At 43.3% G+C, this 15,063-nt stretch overlaps 1 protein-coding gene across 5 annotated transcripts in view; it reads right to left on the reverse strand.

Annotated features, from left to right (window-relative positions):
- Window positions 1–427: 427 nt before the first annotated feature.
- Window positions 428–15,063, reverse strand: part of UBE2D4 (ubiquitin conjugating enzyme E2 D4) — a 49,880-nt gene continuing 35,244 nt past the window's right edge. For 3 of the 5 annotated variants that reach the window (XM_072636746.1, XM_072636744.1, XM_072636748.1), the window contains 4 exons: window positions 13,022–13,127; window positions 9,349–9,442; window positions 5,909–5,950; window positions 428–5,242 (listed from right to left, as the gene is read on the reverse strand). In XM_072636746.1, the coding sequence (XP_072492847.1) occupies window positions 5,089–5,242; window positions 5,909–5,950; window positions 9,349–9,442; window positions 13,022–13,127 (396 nt within the window). In that variant the 3' untranslated portion in view covers window positions 428–5,088. Of the gene's footprint in view, window positions 5,951–9,348; window positions 9,443–13,021; window positions 13,128–15,063 lie in introns of all 5 variants that reach the window. The other 2 variants (XM_072636747.1, XM_072636745.1) reach the window with 1 other exon arrangement.

The following is a 15,063-nucleotide window of genomic DNA, read 5'->3' on the forward strand; positions in this document are numbered from 1 at the left end:
TGTGTCCTTGGCTAACTCATTCTCACTTTGAGGAGGTTAAACCCAATGAGCTTTTTAGGCTTTCATTCTCTCTGCCTAAATTCTCATTTGATTTCATAATTTTATTGTTTTGTTATGGGTATTTTTTGGGTTTCTTTTCCTCCCCTTTCCTCCTAGGTCTAAACCTACATTGTACATTTAATTCTCATTCTACTTTTTCCCCAGAGGCTTTACCATTGGGAAAATTTAACCTGGCAGGACCTGATCCTACCAGACAAGCTTCATTCTCTAAATTCTCTTTAACTACCTGGCTCATATTCTAAACATCTTCAGGGGTTCTGATGGGGCAATAAAGGGGGATTCTTGAAGTTCTCTTTCTCTGCAATTTGTGATAGTCCAAGAACACAACAGGAACAACATCAGAAAAGAGGCTGTTCTCAAAAGGAAAGACCAGTAAGAAAGGACCACTGTTTATTTAACTTATGCATCAACAGAAGATTCACAGTTAGCAATAAAATCATATTTCAGCAGAATTCCAAGATGACATTTCCCTGCTCAAACCAACATGTGGCCACAGCATTGCAGAGGTTGGAAAAGTTTCAGTCTCTGCTTTTCCTAACTTAAAAAGGAATTGTGTCCACTGTACATGGTGGTAAATGGCAAGTATGGTTCAGTAAATGGATACTTCACAATCTTTAGGAGAAAAAAAATAGACACAAACCCTTCATGATAATTGGCTGTTGTGGTCTGAGCAGTAACGAGCATTGGATGATAGTGCAGGGCGGGGAGGGAGGAGAGGGAATAATGAATGTGCTAGGCAACTGGAGGAACCCACCAACTACCCACAACTTTTCCACAATGTGGAACCCAAAGCAAGACAAGGGCTAACCCTAACTCTGTGTGATTACACATCACAGCTTGCTTTTTTCTAGGTGGCAGTGGCGGGCAGACCAAAGACAGCTTTAAGGGACTGCAGACTGGGATTCTGTTTAGTAGAGTCCATCTGGGCTTCCAGGAAGGGGCAGATCCCTTCAAAGAAGAGAAGAGGAAATGTGGCGTTTCTTGGTGGCCCAGTCCTTTCTGAACCCAAAGGAAAGATGACCCTCATTCCTACAACCTAAGCCTTTCCAGTTTCTTGGGATTCTCACAGATGCCCAAAGCCCAGGTAATGGGTACACATCTGCCCCAATTCCCTGGGGTACAATCTTCAGATAGGAAGAGGTCTAAAGAAAATGTAGGGTAGGCTGTCAACTCACACACACAAACGGAAGTGAAATCACAAGGAGGATGGCAACTTCAACAAATTGAGGAGTTCTGTGGTAAGCCTGTCTGACATTTTACATTTTAACACACAGAATAAACAACCTAATACCAGTATTCTCTGTAACAAGACCAATGTACTTTGAATTTCTGAGATACTCGAGGACAACTACTTCTTGCATTTCATAGGTTAAAAAAAAAAATGCTCACTCTAAAGAGGTAGCTCTCAACAATCTACATTGGCTGGCTTTCAGCCTTGCAGATGTTGACCTGCCCCATCTATGTGCAATGCCCTAAAAGGATTGTTATTGCTCCTTGATAGACAAGGAGATAAACTTGTGTATCAGAGATACACACACACATCTGAGACAAGCAGCCAGACTCTCGTGGATTTTTCCCTTTAATGCCTACATAAACACTGCAGAGCTTTACTGTATCCCTTAGTTATGCCAAAGGAAGACAAGGACATGATGGTTATTACCCTGAAGCCTCCTCCATCATGCCCTTGCCCTTCCCCACTGAACCCAGAGACCTCTATCTCCCTCTATCTCCCCCCAGAAATGAATCATTCATTCCGAGGACAGCTTCCTCAATGTCCCCCAAATAAATCTTGCTTTTTTCTCAACTCTAAGCTTTGTCTTGGGCCATGCCTCCAGTCCTTCACCTGTAAAGATCCCCTCCACTGAGTTTTAATTCAAGTTTCCACAAGGCTTTTTTCCTCACACTGAACTTGAAGTAACTCTTCTGATCTTTAACACTCATCCAGGACTTAATCTTCATACTGCTTTATTGTATACCCTGAATTTCCAACTTACTAGAATATAAAGTCTTGAGAGGCTGGACTCTGGAAGCCAGCCCTTCCCCTGGGGCACCAACCAGTGCTACACAAGCATTGGGGAGCTCCAAAAAAGGCTGAATGAAATCAAAGTAGTCTCTAATGTGGATGACTTAGCATTTCATCCTTGATAAATAGGCTCCTGGCAGTCTCATTCATGGCAACTCAAGGTTAGTTCTATCCTCTTTTACTACTAACAGGTACTTTGTTCCTTTCTCTTGGGGAGTGGTTGGTGCTTAACCTGTGCATCTTAGCCAACATGAATTTCTTGCCCTTAGACGCTGTGGCCAAACTTCTCAAAGGGCAGCTGAGGTCCTGCAGTGAGCAGCAGAATATCCTTGGGGTAGTGAGGATCAATCAAGGAGGTCGCCCAAAATACATTCATTTATCTGATATGAACATTTCATGGACCCTTAGTGGGAGCCTTTCCTGGATGGAAGTCAGGAAAACTTTGGCAGTGGAGTCAGCAAACTGCCACGAAGGAGACTAGCAGGTTCTCCACTATCTGTCCTGTTTCTCGAGACTGACACAGAAGAGGGAGAAACATGCACATTCTAAGAAAGAAAATCTGGCCTAGGTCTGAGCATAGACCACAGGAAGCTTCAGCCAACCTTGGCCTTGGGGCTACATGATGATGACCTGTGACCTGTGCCTGGGACTGACTCTGGCAATTTTCAGTTTCTTCAGAGGGCACAGTTAGCATTCCCTGACAAGTCAGCTATGGCTCCACTCCTGTCCTCCAGCACTACTGAAGAGGAAACACATCAAAACAACCAGAATGAGTCAAAGCAAGTAAATTCATAAAGAATGGAGATCTGTGTCATCTCAAGCCCATCCTCTAAACTCCCATGGGCAACTTGATGATCTCAGAGCCAGTGAGCACAGGAAGCTGCCGATGTGCCACTCTGAGCGTTTCAGAGAAATCCCTAAGGAAGTGTGATGAGGTAGCTTAGAACCAAGTTGTGCTGCTGCTTGCTTAGAAGGTGACCTTCAGGGGCAGCACAGCCCACTGAAATGCCTCTCTGGTCAGACTGATCTGAAAAGCCACCTCTTCCTTCTCTGTCCCCTAACAGGAGGATGTTCATAAATTTTTCAAATTCAACTTCTGTAAAATCCAAGGATGCCAATACTACCCCCATATGGCAACCAGGATTCCAAATGGTGAGGTCGTCTAGGAACACAAAGAGTCAGTCTACATGACTTGTGGACATCCATCATACCTTTAGGAAAAGGAAGAAAAAAGCTGCATAGCTAGCTGGCTATTCCATTGCAAAGTTGGGTCTCTTCCCCTGAAAGGGGGTCCTAAGTGCAGAGAGTTGGTGAACTGATAGAGAATAGCAATCCGTTTGGAAATAAGACCTCTTTACCCTGTGGAGCAACCACACTGATTTCCTTGTCAGTCAAAGAATCAGGTCAGACCACATGATTTCCAAGGTCTTGTCTAGCTCTATATCCGATGGCTTTTGCCCTTGAAAGAAGACAGGTCTGGTGACTTTGCTAATGAAAGAACCAGCTGAACTGGCTGGGGTAAAGATGACATGTATTCTGTGGCTCCAGCTCAGGACTCTCTGAATCTACAATGTCTAGTATAAGCTTGCTAATAGCTCCCAGCAAAGACTGAGTAAAGATAAATGTTGAAGGATGAAACAAAGACCTGATTTCACTTGTTTTACTATCCATGGAACCTCCTGGGCAGAAGATGATTTTAAAAATTTGGTTGAACTGGTTAAAAAAAAAAACTTTTTTTTTAAGAAGTCTTTTTTTTTTTTTTAGTAGTCACTAGGTTGCTAAGTCCATACTATGTAACTTCAAGCAAGCTCACTTTCTTTGTTTGCAAAACTGGGACACTGGGTCTAAGAATTCTCCTAGTTCTAACATTCTGTAGATCATTTTGACTTCCAGTACGTTGGGTAGCCCCTCTCTGGGTCTCCATGTCCCCATTCAAAAAATGAGAATCAATTCCTTCTTCTCCCTCTCACAATGTGCTCCACAAGTCGTATTTTAAAGTGCTTTGTGATCCTTAGATACAAGATGCAATAGAACCAAACAGTAAGTGAACACAGGCACCGAGACCTATGTCAGTATTGCCACTTCGCTTCTCATAGTGACTTGTTCTATACTAACACCATCATAATCGTTTGCTCCACTATCTTAATACCTGAAATGTTTAAAATTCTTAATTGGTTTAAAATTCTTTATTGGTTAGTTTTTCTAAAAGACTGAAAAAGAGTAATTAGACAAGAGGGGGATGTAGGGCGTGGGAAATCCCAAGACAAGCCCATCCCAGCTGCTCTGCCTTCTTAGAGGAGCTTCCTCAGTGAAATCTTTTGGCAATAACATAATGACCACTTCTGAGTCTCTGGACTTAGACAATTCTTCAGAAAAGTAATCAACTGCCCTTCAAGTTCAGGGTTTAACAAATCTATGTCCTTTGTCTTCCCTTTAAACCTGCAATTGCCTGATGGGGTCACTTGCTATTTGCATAGTTTTACAGTCACTTGGCTCCCATGGACTCCCCCAAACATTATTATTTTATCATGAACCAGGAGAGAACAGAGACAAGTAAATCATTATCTTGGGTTTTGAAACAATGCATTTTGCTTCTCTTTGAGAAGGTTTAGCTAAGGTAAAAAACAAATCTGTTTATTTTCTTGCTAAAATACTTACAAAACTCAAAGGCAGCCAATACCTCGCTTCTTCATTTATTCCACCTCCAATAAAAAAGTTTAAACCTAAAAGCTAATGGAGCCAAAAGGCCCAATGGGCCATTCCCGCTGAGGTTTCTGCAGTACCTGGACAGAGCTTCCGATCCTTGTCTCTGAATGAGCACAGAAATGCAAGTATAAAAGTCCAGTTAGCCCTCTGAAGAATTCCAGGATTATGTCAAAGGGAAAATGGCAGGTTTATTTACAAAAGAAGTCTCTCTGCCAGAGCGCCATCCTTTTTTGACTTCATCATCTAATAAACGAAACACTCTCCACCTTCCGACTTTCTCTCCTGTTATTTGCAGGACCTCAGGGTCTTCCAGGATCTTCCATGACCCTCCAATGATACAATCCTAAATCTTTCCCAATCTCATGATTTCTTTTTCTGGTAATTCTGTGAGCGAGAGCAGAGAGGAGCTCTTGGCCATTATCGGCAGGTGCTTTGGATCTCCGGCTTCTCTGTCTAAAAAAGTGAGACTGTGATTACTACTGCATATGAAGAATGGTCAGTCCCACTGCCCTCCTTTACCTGGAGACAGTGGAAAAATCTAGCCACTAATTCATTTCACCGCCAAACTATTCCCAATCCCATGCAATGTCCCTGGCAGTTGAGATTCCTCTTTGGATAGAGTTCTTCAGTAAACTGAAAACTAGGGGAAATCTCATCTGGCTCTCTTGGGCACACCAGGCTAGTACTTGGTTCTATTAGGATAGCTTATCAGGAAGCCGCTCAGCTCCTGTAGTGCAGCGTGAAGGGCACAGCGTATGCCACCCTGAGGAAAGACTAAAGGAAGGAATGCGTGCATTTCTGCCATTCCAAGAGAAGGCTGAGGGAGTCAGAGTGGAAGGTGGATTCCAGTTTGAACCAGGCTAAAAATCAGTAAATGGAAGTGGCTACTGATTTGGCATCAAAGGCATGAAGTTGTCAGAACCCAAACGACTGCAGGTGGTACCTCCAAGTTGAGACAAAAGCAAAAGGGAAACCAAGGTTCTTTCACAGAGTAGGAGACTCCTGGCAAATGGCTCATGGCATCAGGTAAACAATGGACAATCCAGAGTTTCCACTAAGAGACTGCTCTGAAAGGTTAACTTCTTAGCTTATAAAGAGTCAAATCTTCGTGGCATTTACATGGCATATTTCTGGGTCCATTCTCTGGCCAATCTGTTGTACCTGGAAGAGAAAGAGCAGAGGTTCTCAATACTATAGGAGAGGCAAAAAGGCTCCTCTTTCTTTCAATTCTCTTGAAAACAGAGGACTCAAGTCATAGAAGCCACAACAACTCAGCTCTGATCTTCCTGCCTATTGGCTGGGGGGTTCCAGCCTTGGAGGACATTTATCACTTTCTCAAGGGTCCCTCAGTCTTATCTCCTGCTTCTTTTCCCCTATTCTAGGTGATAATGTAATATGGGCAGTAGGAAAACCCCAAGCTGATCATATCCAAGAATAATGAAAACTAATTTTATATTTGAATAGGCAAGGCAAAAAATAGCAGCTTGATCAAGCCCCAGCAAGTGAGGTGGGATGCTAAATTAGAACTATTGTGAGAAAAGATAGCAAAAAAGTTAGTTTTAATAAGGGAATTCCAGTTTGAGTAGCACAAAGTTCTGAGGCTGTTCTCCATAGGACTTTGAAGAAACCTTGACGGTAAATCATAGTCTCTTTCAAAAGGAGACTGACATTTATCAGTAATGAATTTAAAGTACTGTTGGGGGTGTTTCTGAAATTCTTGCCATTGAAAGGATGATTGAGTGTTTAAAAAAACCCAACAGTGAAATTTCATACACTTTTGTATTCACTTTTAAAAAACAAAAGATAAAACACTGAGAAACTAGGACAGTTAAAGAGAAATAAACCTACACATGAAGGAGGCCAGAAAAATATGTCAAAGGGGAAAAAATAAAAGGCTGTCCTCCAGAATTCAAAAAGTGTGTAGCTGCAAAGAATCCTTCATCTACCTGCCTTTTTTCAGGTTCTCAAATGAGATGTCTAAAATGAGATGTCAAACTGATGTCCAACAATCTCTAGTTGCTGACAATGCTCTAGTTGCTGACAAACAACTTAGGTTGGGTGATGAGAACCAGCTGGTAAAGTGATGGTCCAGCCTCAAGGACTCAGCCTAAGAGGCCCAGGAATGGAGGCTCTGGGTCTCACCTCCTGAGAGGGAATAGATGGACTCCAGGTGCATAAGACTCCATAACAAGCCAAAGTAGATATCTGTTTTATTTGACTGTACATATCTGTTACAAGGAAGTGGGTATGGGTGGGAAGGAGAGAAAATAAATACTTGTTAAATTTTTTTTAAGTGACCTCTGAATATTTTAATAATTATCAAGGTTTTTTTTTCTGAATCTGATTTATGTTTGAAGCTATAATAAATACTGAATATTAGTTTAACTAATTAAATCTGCTTAGCAACCACTTACATTTAATTAATTCCAACACATAAAACTCCCCCAACTTTGAGACCCCTCTATGAGGGTCTTCATCAGGGCTCTGTCCATTCATTCTCAGGCATTCTGCCTCGAGTAGCTACCATCAATCTTTGGGTTCTGCTTTTATGCTTTAATTTAATTCACAAAGGCCTCCCCAGAGTTCTTTATATTATATTCTATATATGTTGGTCTTGATGGCATAACATAATTCCATTAAATCAATGTGCCACAATGAATTTAACCACTCCACTACTGTATAACATTTGGGTTACCTCCAGCATTTTTCCCAATTATAAATAATCCTGCTATGAAAATCTCTGAACAGATAGCTTTTAAAGAAATTGTTTTGATAACACTTTCAGGGTGTATTGCAAACAATGGAATTACTGAGTCAGTGTGATTATTTTTTTAAATTTAACTGCCAGATTGTTGTTCAGCAATATCTTACAAGTTTGCAATTCTATCAGCAATCAATGAATGTTAACTTGTCTTCTCTCACACCACACAAAGTTTGCCACCTTGTTAAATTCATGCTACTGTTTGTGTGCTGTGTCTGGATTCTACTAGGCTAGGTGCTGAAGTGACAACAGAAGGCACAGTCACCAAATAAGAAGTCAGAGTCTCTGAGGAATGGGGAGCTTGATGGCTGCTCAAACCTAGCACTAACTAACCAACGCCTTTGTTGTCCACACACAGAGTCAGGCCATCTTTCTGAGCACATCTCACCAGCACTCCTCCATTTAGCTTTTAAAGCCCTGTTACTTCCCCTCTCACACTCTGTGATTCACCCTGACTTGTCTTCACACTATGTCACTTACCACCTAGAAGTATCTCCCATCTCCAAACCCTACCAGGAATGCTTCACCTTCCTCACCTCTGCCTCAGGGTCCCTCTCCTCCCTGAAGATGCAGCTTAAGCACTACCTTCCCGCCCATTACTAGGCCTCAAGTGGAGCCCATTAAGGGAAGCTTGCTCGAAGGCTTTCACACTTTTTGGTAATTAGGCACTGAAACCCCTAGTTGTGGTGCCTTCTGGCTCTATATGTATTGTGAGGTTAGCATCTTGCTTCCAGGCCCCCTCATTGGAAAAGTGTTCCTGTGATTTGGCTGGAGGAGACTCTGGGTAGCCATTAATGAGCACACTCCGGTCCCCAAATATGTATGTATGCAATGGTCAGACAGCTGGATCTGTCTGTTGATCTGTGCTCTTTGCTCTGCTTGTAACATATTTGTATTTTCTCTCAAGTTCAGGGTGCTGACTCTTCCCCTGAACTAAGTGAATGATATACATGTTTCATTAAAGTGATTGCTGACCCTTTAAAGCTGCTTTCCTTAGAAAAGCAGACATGAGAGCCTGTGCCAGCAGGTCATCCTGGACATGCTGGGGTGCCTGCTGTCACAGAAGTCCTTCTTGATTCCCCCGCACCCTCCCCAGGGCTTTCCCTCCCAAACTATCTTGTGCTTAACCACTCTGGGGTCACTTCTGTTTATTCATTTTATATTTACGTTGAATATATTTTTAAATGCACTTGTTGTCTCTCCCATTAAAATGTCAGCCCTTTGCAAGTAAGGTCATTCATCTTTTGTACTTGTACCCCAGTGCTTAGAATAGAGCCTGACACATGGCAGGCTTGTGCCTGACTAAAATGCCCACAATCTCTCTGCCACAGGCAGAGCCCTGAGGATCTCTGGTTCTGGGCCCTCCATCTGCCAGCCAAGCTTATCAGGACCATTTGAGGGAAACATTTTTTCATACTTTTATGATTTAAACAGAGGCAGATGGTGAGTTACAGAGAAGGTGAACTGCTTCTGAAATAGGTGACCATCCTCTTCTTCCTCCTTAAAGTCATTAGACAGACTAGTTAGAGAAGGACCCAAAGAGACCTCCTGTTTATAATTCAGGCCTCCATCCACTAGCCTACACTGTCTTTCTGCCAACTGATTGTAATAGTTTAGTGGGTTTCTCACAAAACAGACCTGTTATCGGTAACCTGTGGTTTAATCACAATCCCTTATGAAGAAGTGGTGAGGAATAATCTTCTGCAGGTAAACCTGAGGACAAAAAGGGACTTGCCCAAGGAAGGGCACCTGTTCTGCCAATTATAGGAAAAATGAGAAACTCAAAGAGAGGGCTTACTTCTCTCGGTCTGCTTTGTAGGTGTGGGCTATCTCAGGAACCAGAGGGTCATCAGGGTTGGGGTCACACAGCAAGGAACAGATGGATAATAGAACTAAGGAAAAAAGAAGAGTTTAATGAGTGACTGTTTTGCGTCTTGGAAAGGCACCCCCTCCCTGCCCCAGTCATTGATACTCCAGGGATTTCAGGGTCTGCTGGAGCAATTGTCCTTTATAACTTTATATCCGCCATGATCAGTCCAATCCAGACCCACCATGCTAGTCACTCACTGGCCACTGACATGCCCTTCTGCCTTACCTCCGGCCTGACTCCATTTCTTACTGTAGCCTGCATTCCCCACAATAAGCACGCTTCATTATCCTGAAGCAGACCCAGCTGGCTCCATCCTCTGACAAACTTTCTCCCCTTCTGTCTTCCTCCCAATCTCTTAATACCTCCAATGCTGGAGAGGACTGGCCTGGGGGTCTAGCCCAAGCCCCCTCCCTGGTAGCCTCCCCTTCCACTACTGGGATGTAAGCCATCAGAGGGCAGAGGCTTTCTATTTGCATCAACAGTCCCAGACCTTGGCACGGTGCCTCGCACATCACAAACACTTTCACAAATGCTTATTCATTCTTTAAAACACAACATCATGAGATATTAGTGCACAAGCAGAGTCTGAATGGTGAGGCCACCTTTGCTGCTAACTGCTTATGGGATTCTGGGACCATCATGAAAGTTCTAGAGCTGTTTCTTCTGCTGTCGCCTCAGAAACAAGTTACCTCACACCTCAGCTCAACACTTGGCAGACAGGGTCAAAAACCCATAACCTACCAAGTAAGTGGGGAAACATTCTTGTTTGCCCAACACTCAGGCTGCTCCACTGTGCAGACACACTGGGAGGAGTAACCATGGGCACCTGTTTATTATTGCAGCTGAAGGTGAGAGTAAGGAAGGTACTGATTCCAAAGCTGCTGTGGTGAAGCCCAGGTCTGAAGGCAGAGAAAACACAGGGCACAGGAGCAGGGAAAATCAGGCCACTGATAGAAGCTATTTCACCTGTTAATCCCAGCCATCACTTCTTCCTCCTCCTCTGGTGGGGTATACTAATGGGGAGAGGGGGAACCATAAATTTTATAGAAGGAAGGGAACTTGGAGGTCACCTGGTACTACACCTTCATTTTACAGATAAGGAAACTGAGGCAGAAAGAGGGGAGATGCTTTAGCCAAGGTCACAGTGGGAGTAATGTTGACAATGATGATATCCAGCTAGTGTATTAGGGCCCCCCAATCCCTCCAGGATGTGGGAACAATAAGGAGCTGGGATGGGATCCAAGCCCAGGTCTCAGGGAGATGACCTCACCTAGGACTAGTGTTATCATCAGCAGCGCTGGAACTGAGCTTCCTTCTCACTTTACTACTGCAGAGACAAAACACTGGCTACTCAAAGTGAACGTGCCTGTGTCTGAGGTGGTGATGACATCCTTCTGTACTGGTGGAAGGGATTCCCCAAGCTACAGAATCAGAGACCTTCCTTGACAGGTGAAAAAATAATAAGCTTCCAAATTCGATTTTTCTCTTTCTTGAGTATAAAGTGTTAAACGTTCCTCAATATTAAGACAAGTCTTGTCTTAAGACGTGTCTTCTCCAAGATTCAGTGGGCTTGGGGATGTGACAGGAAACATCAGTGGCATTCAAACCAGAAGCAACAATAAAACTTGAACAAGTTCTCTCCTTGCTAGTGCCTTTCCCTCTAAGATCACCTGCCTGTCTACACTGAATCCACCTCACACGTACCTAGTTCTATGCATGCTGTTTCCACAGTAGGCAGTGAGCTCCTTGAGTGTAGGCCCTGGTTTTACCTTTCTGGGAATTCCCAGAACTTTAGTACAGTGCCTGGTATATAGTAGGTACTTAATAAATGCTTGCTGAATACGACATATGTGCATAGATATAAATATATACACACATATGTATATATACATCTATACACCTACCACATGTATACACACACACACACACACACACACACACACACACACACACACACACACACGCATCCTGGAGAAGGCAGGATTTTACTTGAGATCTAGAGGAAGCCAGGAAGGCAGGAGGAGAGAGGAAGGAGAACATTCCAGGCACAGGGGACAACCAGAAAATGCAGAGAGCTGAGAGATGGAGGGTCTTGTTAGTGGGACAGCAGGGAGTCCAGGGTCACTGGATTGAAGAAGACTGGAAAGGTGGGGGAGGCAGGTTGTGAAGGCATTTTGTATTTGTTCCAGGAGATGAAAGGTGGACACTGAAGTGTATTAAATACAAGATGGGATATGAAGGAGGTATGTGCATGTGACATGGGTGCTTTGGGAGAATCACTCTGGTGGCTGAATGGGACATGGACTGGAGTGGGGAGAGTGCAAAGGCAGGCAGACCCACCCCCAGGCTACCACAATTGTCCAGGCACGAGGCAACATGGTCTGCACCAGGGTGGAGGCAGTATCCAGGACAGAAGGGGGTAGGTATATTTGAGAGACATTATGAAGGTGAAATGGATAGGTCTTGGTGACAGCTTCGATATGGGGGGGTGAGAGACAGTGAGGAATTTGGAACAACTCCTAGGTTTCCAGCCCAAGGGTCTACAAGAATTGTGATGTCTCCTACACTAATAGGGAAGGGGGTGTTGGAGTAGGGAATGAATTATGTTTTGGGCATGTTGTGTTTAAGATCTCTATTGGACATCTTGCCCTGGATTCAGGAAAAGCATCACTTCATCTTTTCCAAGAACTTTCTATCAGTCTGAACAAAGTCAGCTAAGCAGTTTACTCCAGGTTTTCAGGCTTTCTGTTGCCAACTTGCCTCTGGATCAGCTGATGTGCCTCTTCTGGGGGCCATTGGAAGTCCTCCAACCCACCTACATCCTATTGCTGGCTACAGAGCTTCAATGTTTCCTAACAGGAATTGTCTATTCTTAGCCACATATCTGCTGGGCCCATATCTACATTTAATGCACTTCAGCTCATTAACAATAGTTATCTCTTCCATATTGAAGGAGTTGGGGCACGGCGCGGCATGGCACCCCCTTGATCTGGAAAATTCTCATAAAATTTTTTGGCCCTCCTTTCATACTACAGAAGAAGTCTGAATTTTTTTTTTCTTTTTCATTTATGGAGTGTTTACAGTACCTTACTGTAAAACTGGGTTAAGTATTTGGCCATAGGCTATATTATACAATACTATACATATATTTTATACATTTCTGAGTTTCTAAACTTCTCCCATGTCATCCACAGGCCTTTGTGTGTTGTCTACAGCTTTCACAAAACTCCTAAAAAATTCCCATTTAATTTTTTATGCCCATCTGCAATATATCAAAACCACAAAGGGGAAAATCGTGATGTGGAAGGGATAATTGTGTTTACCTTTATCAAGAATAACTTACATCCTAATTATCATTGCCCCATCTCCACAGATACACTCTCACATCTTGGTATGTTTTAGCTAGAGGGATGTTCGTCAGCCAGGGGAAGAGAAACATACTTCCACTTCAATTTCTTTTAGGTTAAGGGACCAAAAGGCATTTCTGACTCATGCTCTTGAATGTCAGATGGGAGGTGACGGATAGAATTTTCGATCAAGTCCTACTGAGACGTCTTATCAAATGGCCACTGGTGATTCTACATCCCTTTTTCATTCCTACCTTTTGATACTGTTAATGCTGGAGACCACTGAGATCTCAGGATGTCAAGACAGATACTGCCATTGCTGTTGATGTTAGGGTGATAAATTTTGGTTGTAAAAGCAACCTGAAGGATAAAAGATCAAAAGCTGAGATTAGGAATGATGCTATCACAGACCTTCTGAATCTGCAGAAACAGTGAAGTTAAAATGAAAAATGCTCTGAGGAAAGAGCTAAGAGGCTAAGAGCAAGCCTTGGTGTCCATCATATCATTCCCAGCTCTCACCAGTCACACATCTGGTCTCAGGCCACCTTGTGGGCAGGAGGTTCAGACAGGATGGGGATCCTTCTCCTCCTGCTCTGGAGCAGTCCAGGTACTTAAAGAGTAGATGAAGCCAAGGGAGCTGGCAAGTGGGAACCAGAGAGGACCCCCAGGCCTGTCCCTGAAATAAACCTTCCTCTTTGAATCTCCTGAAAGAAAGCTGAACTTGCTGGGGCTCACCTTGTCCATGAATAGGCCAGACCTATACCTAGGAGTGGAAAAATATCAACCTAGAGGTTCTTATCAATACTGAGACCCTCAATAACATAGTAAGAAAAGGCTGTGTGACTAGGGACTCAACTCAGGAGCTCTATCACCAAAATACCCTCAGAAAAGCCAAGTTACATTTACCCATGGCTTGCCTTGTTCTCCCTCTTGAATGACCAACTGACCACACAGGGAAGCTGTGGGGAACACTTGGAATGGGAGAAACCAGTGAACACCACAGCTAGAGGAAGTCGATACTGTCTTTATGCGGATAAAATTCTACTGAAAAATGATCACAATCATGGCTAAGAACAGGAAATCAAGGCAATATAGTAAAGAAACCTGTAAGAATTAGGTTTTTCTCTTCTTTCTTTCTCCTACTTATTTTAGCCTGAGGAAGTTATAAACAAAATGAATGTTGCAACTGCTGTCATCTTTCTTCTAGGTGAAATAAAAACAGACACAAAATTACCTTAATACAAGATGAATCACTGAAACATTTTAAACTCACTTAAACTGAGGGGGCTGAAAGGCATTAAAAAGTAGAACTGGAACTGGAATGGTACTAGATCTGACATCACAGGGCCTTGGTTCAAATCCCACTTGGCCACTTTTACTACCTGGGGCAAGTGACTCACTTCTCTCTGCCTCCATTTCCTCATCTGTAAAACTGATGGAGGGAGGTCAGATGATCCCTTCTGATTCTGATGCTAGGGCCCCATGAGCTTAGGGTCAGAGCTCTGCTAATCATTGGCTCTGGGGCCATGGACAAAGTACTTTATTTCTCCTCCCCTCAGATCATCATCTAAAAGCTCTGCACACAAGCCCTATCAATCTCAGAGAGCTCCTGTGAAGATCACAGATTTAGCACAGGAAAGGAACCTGGAAATCCAGTCCTGGAATTCTCAGCCTGGAATTCATGAATTTGGCTGGGGTTTTTTTCTGATGTTTTTGATAACTATATTTTGACATAGTTGGTTTCCTTGGTAATCCCATGAATTTTATTTTATGCATTTAAAACCATTATTCTGAGAAGGACTCACTAAATTGCCAACCGGACCCATGACCCACCCCCCCCTCCAAAAGGTGAAGAATCACTGAATTCAAATTATAGATGAGGAAACCGAGGCCAGAGAAAAGAATTGGCTCCTCCAAGGTCAAAAGCAGCTTGGTGATTTGAACCCAGGTCCGCTTGATTCCAAATTCAGTTCAATTTCTAGGTGCCATGACCACTCTGCCTTCCTTAGGTGACCAGAAAGTAACATCAACATTTGAGTAGTTAATAATCTATTAAGAATGGCAGGATATCTGATGTAACCCTGTTAAGAGGGAGCAGTCAAGTACGAGGGTGTGCAGTAGCGGTCTGGTAACAGGGCAGGTGCACATTCAATCTCGGGAGCATCGTCCAGCCCTTCAGCCCCCTTCCCTCAACTCTCCTGGGAGCAATGATGGCCAAGCAAATATGGTAGGATCTGGTGTGAAGCAAAGCTGATGAACAGCTCCTTAGAATGATACATGTTGACTACATTCATAA

Source organism: Notamacropus eugenii, chromosome 1, assembly GCF_028372415.1.
Source record: "Notamacropus eugenii isolate mMacEug1 chromosome 1, mMacEug1.pri_v2, whole genome shotgun sequence".
NCBI classification, from domain to species: domain Eukaryota; kingdom Metazoa; phylum Chordata; class Mammalia; order Diprotodontia; family Macropodidae; genus Notamacropus; species Notamacropus eugenii.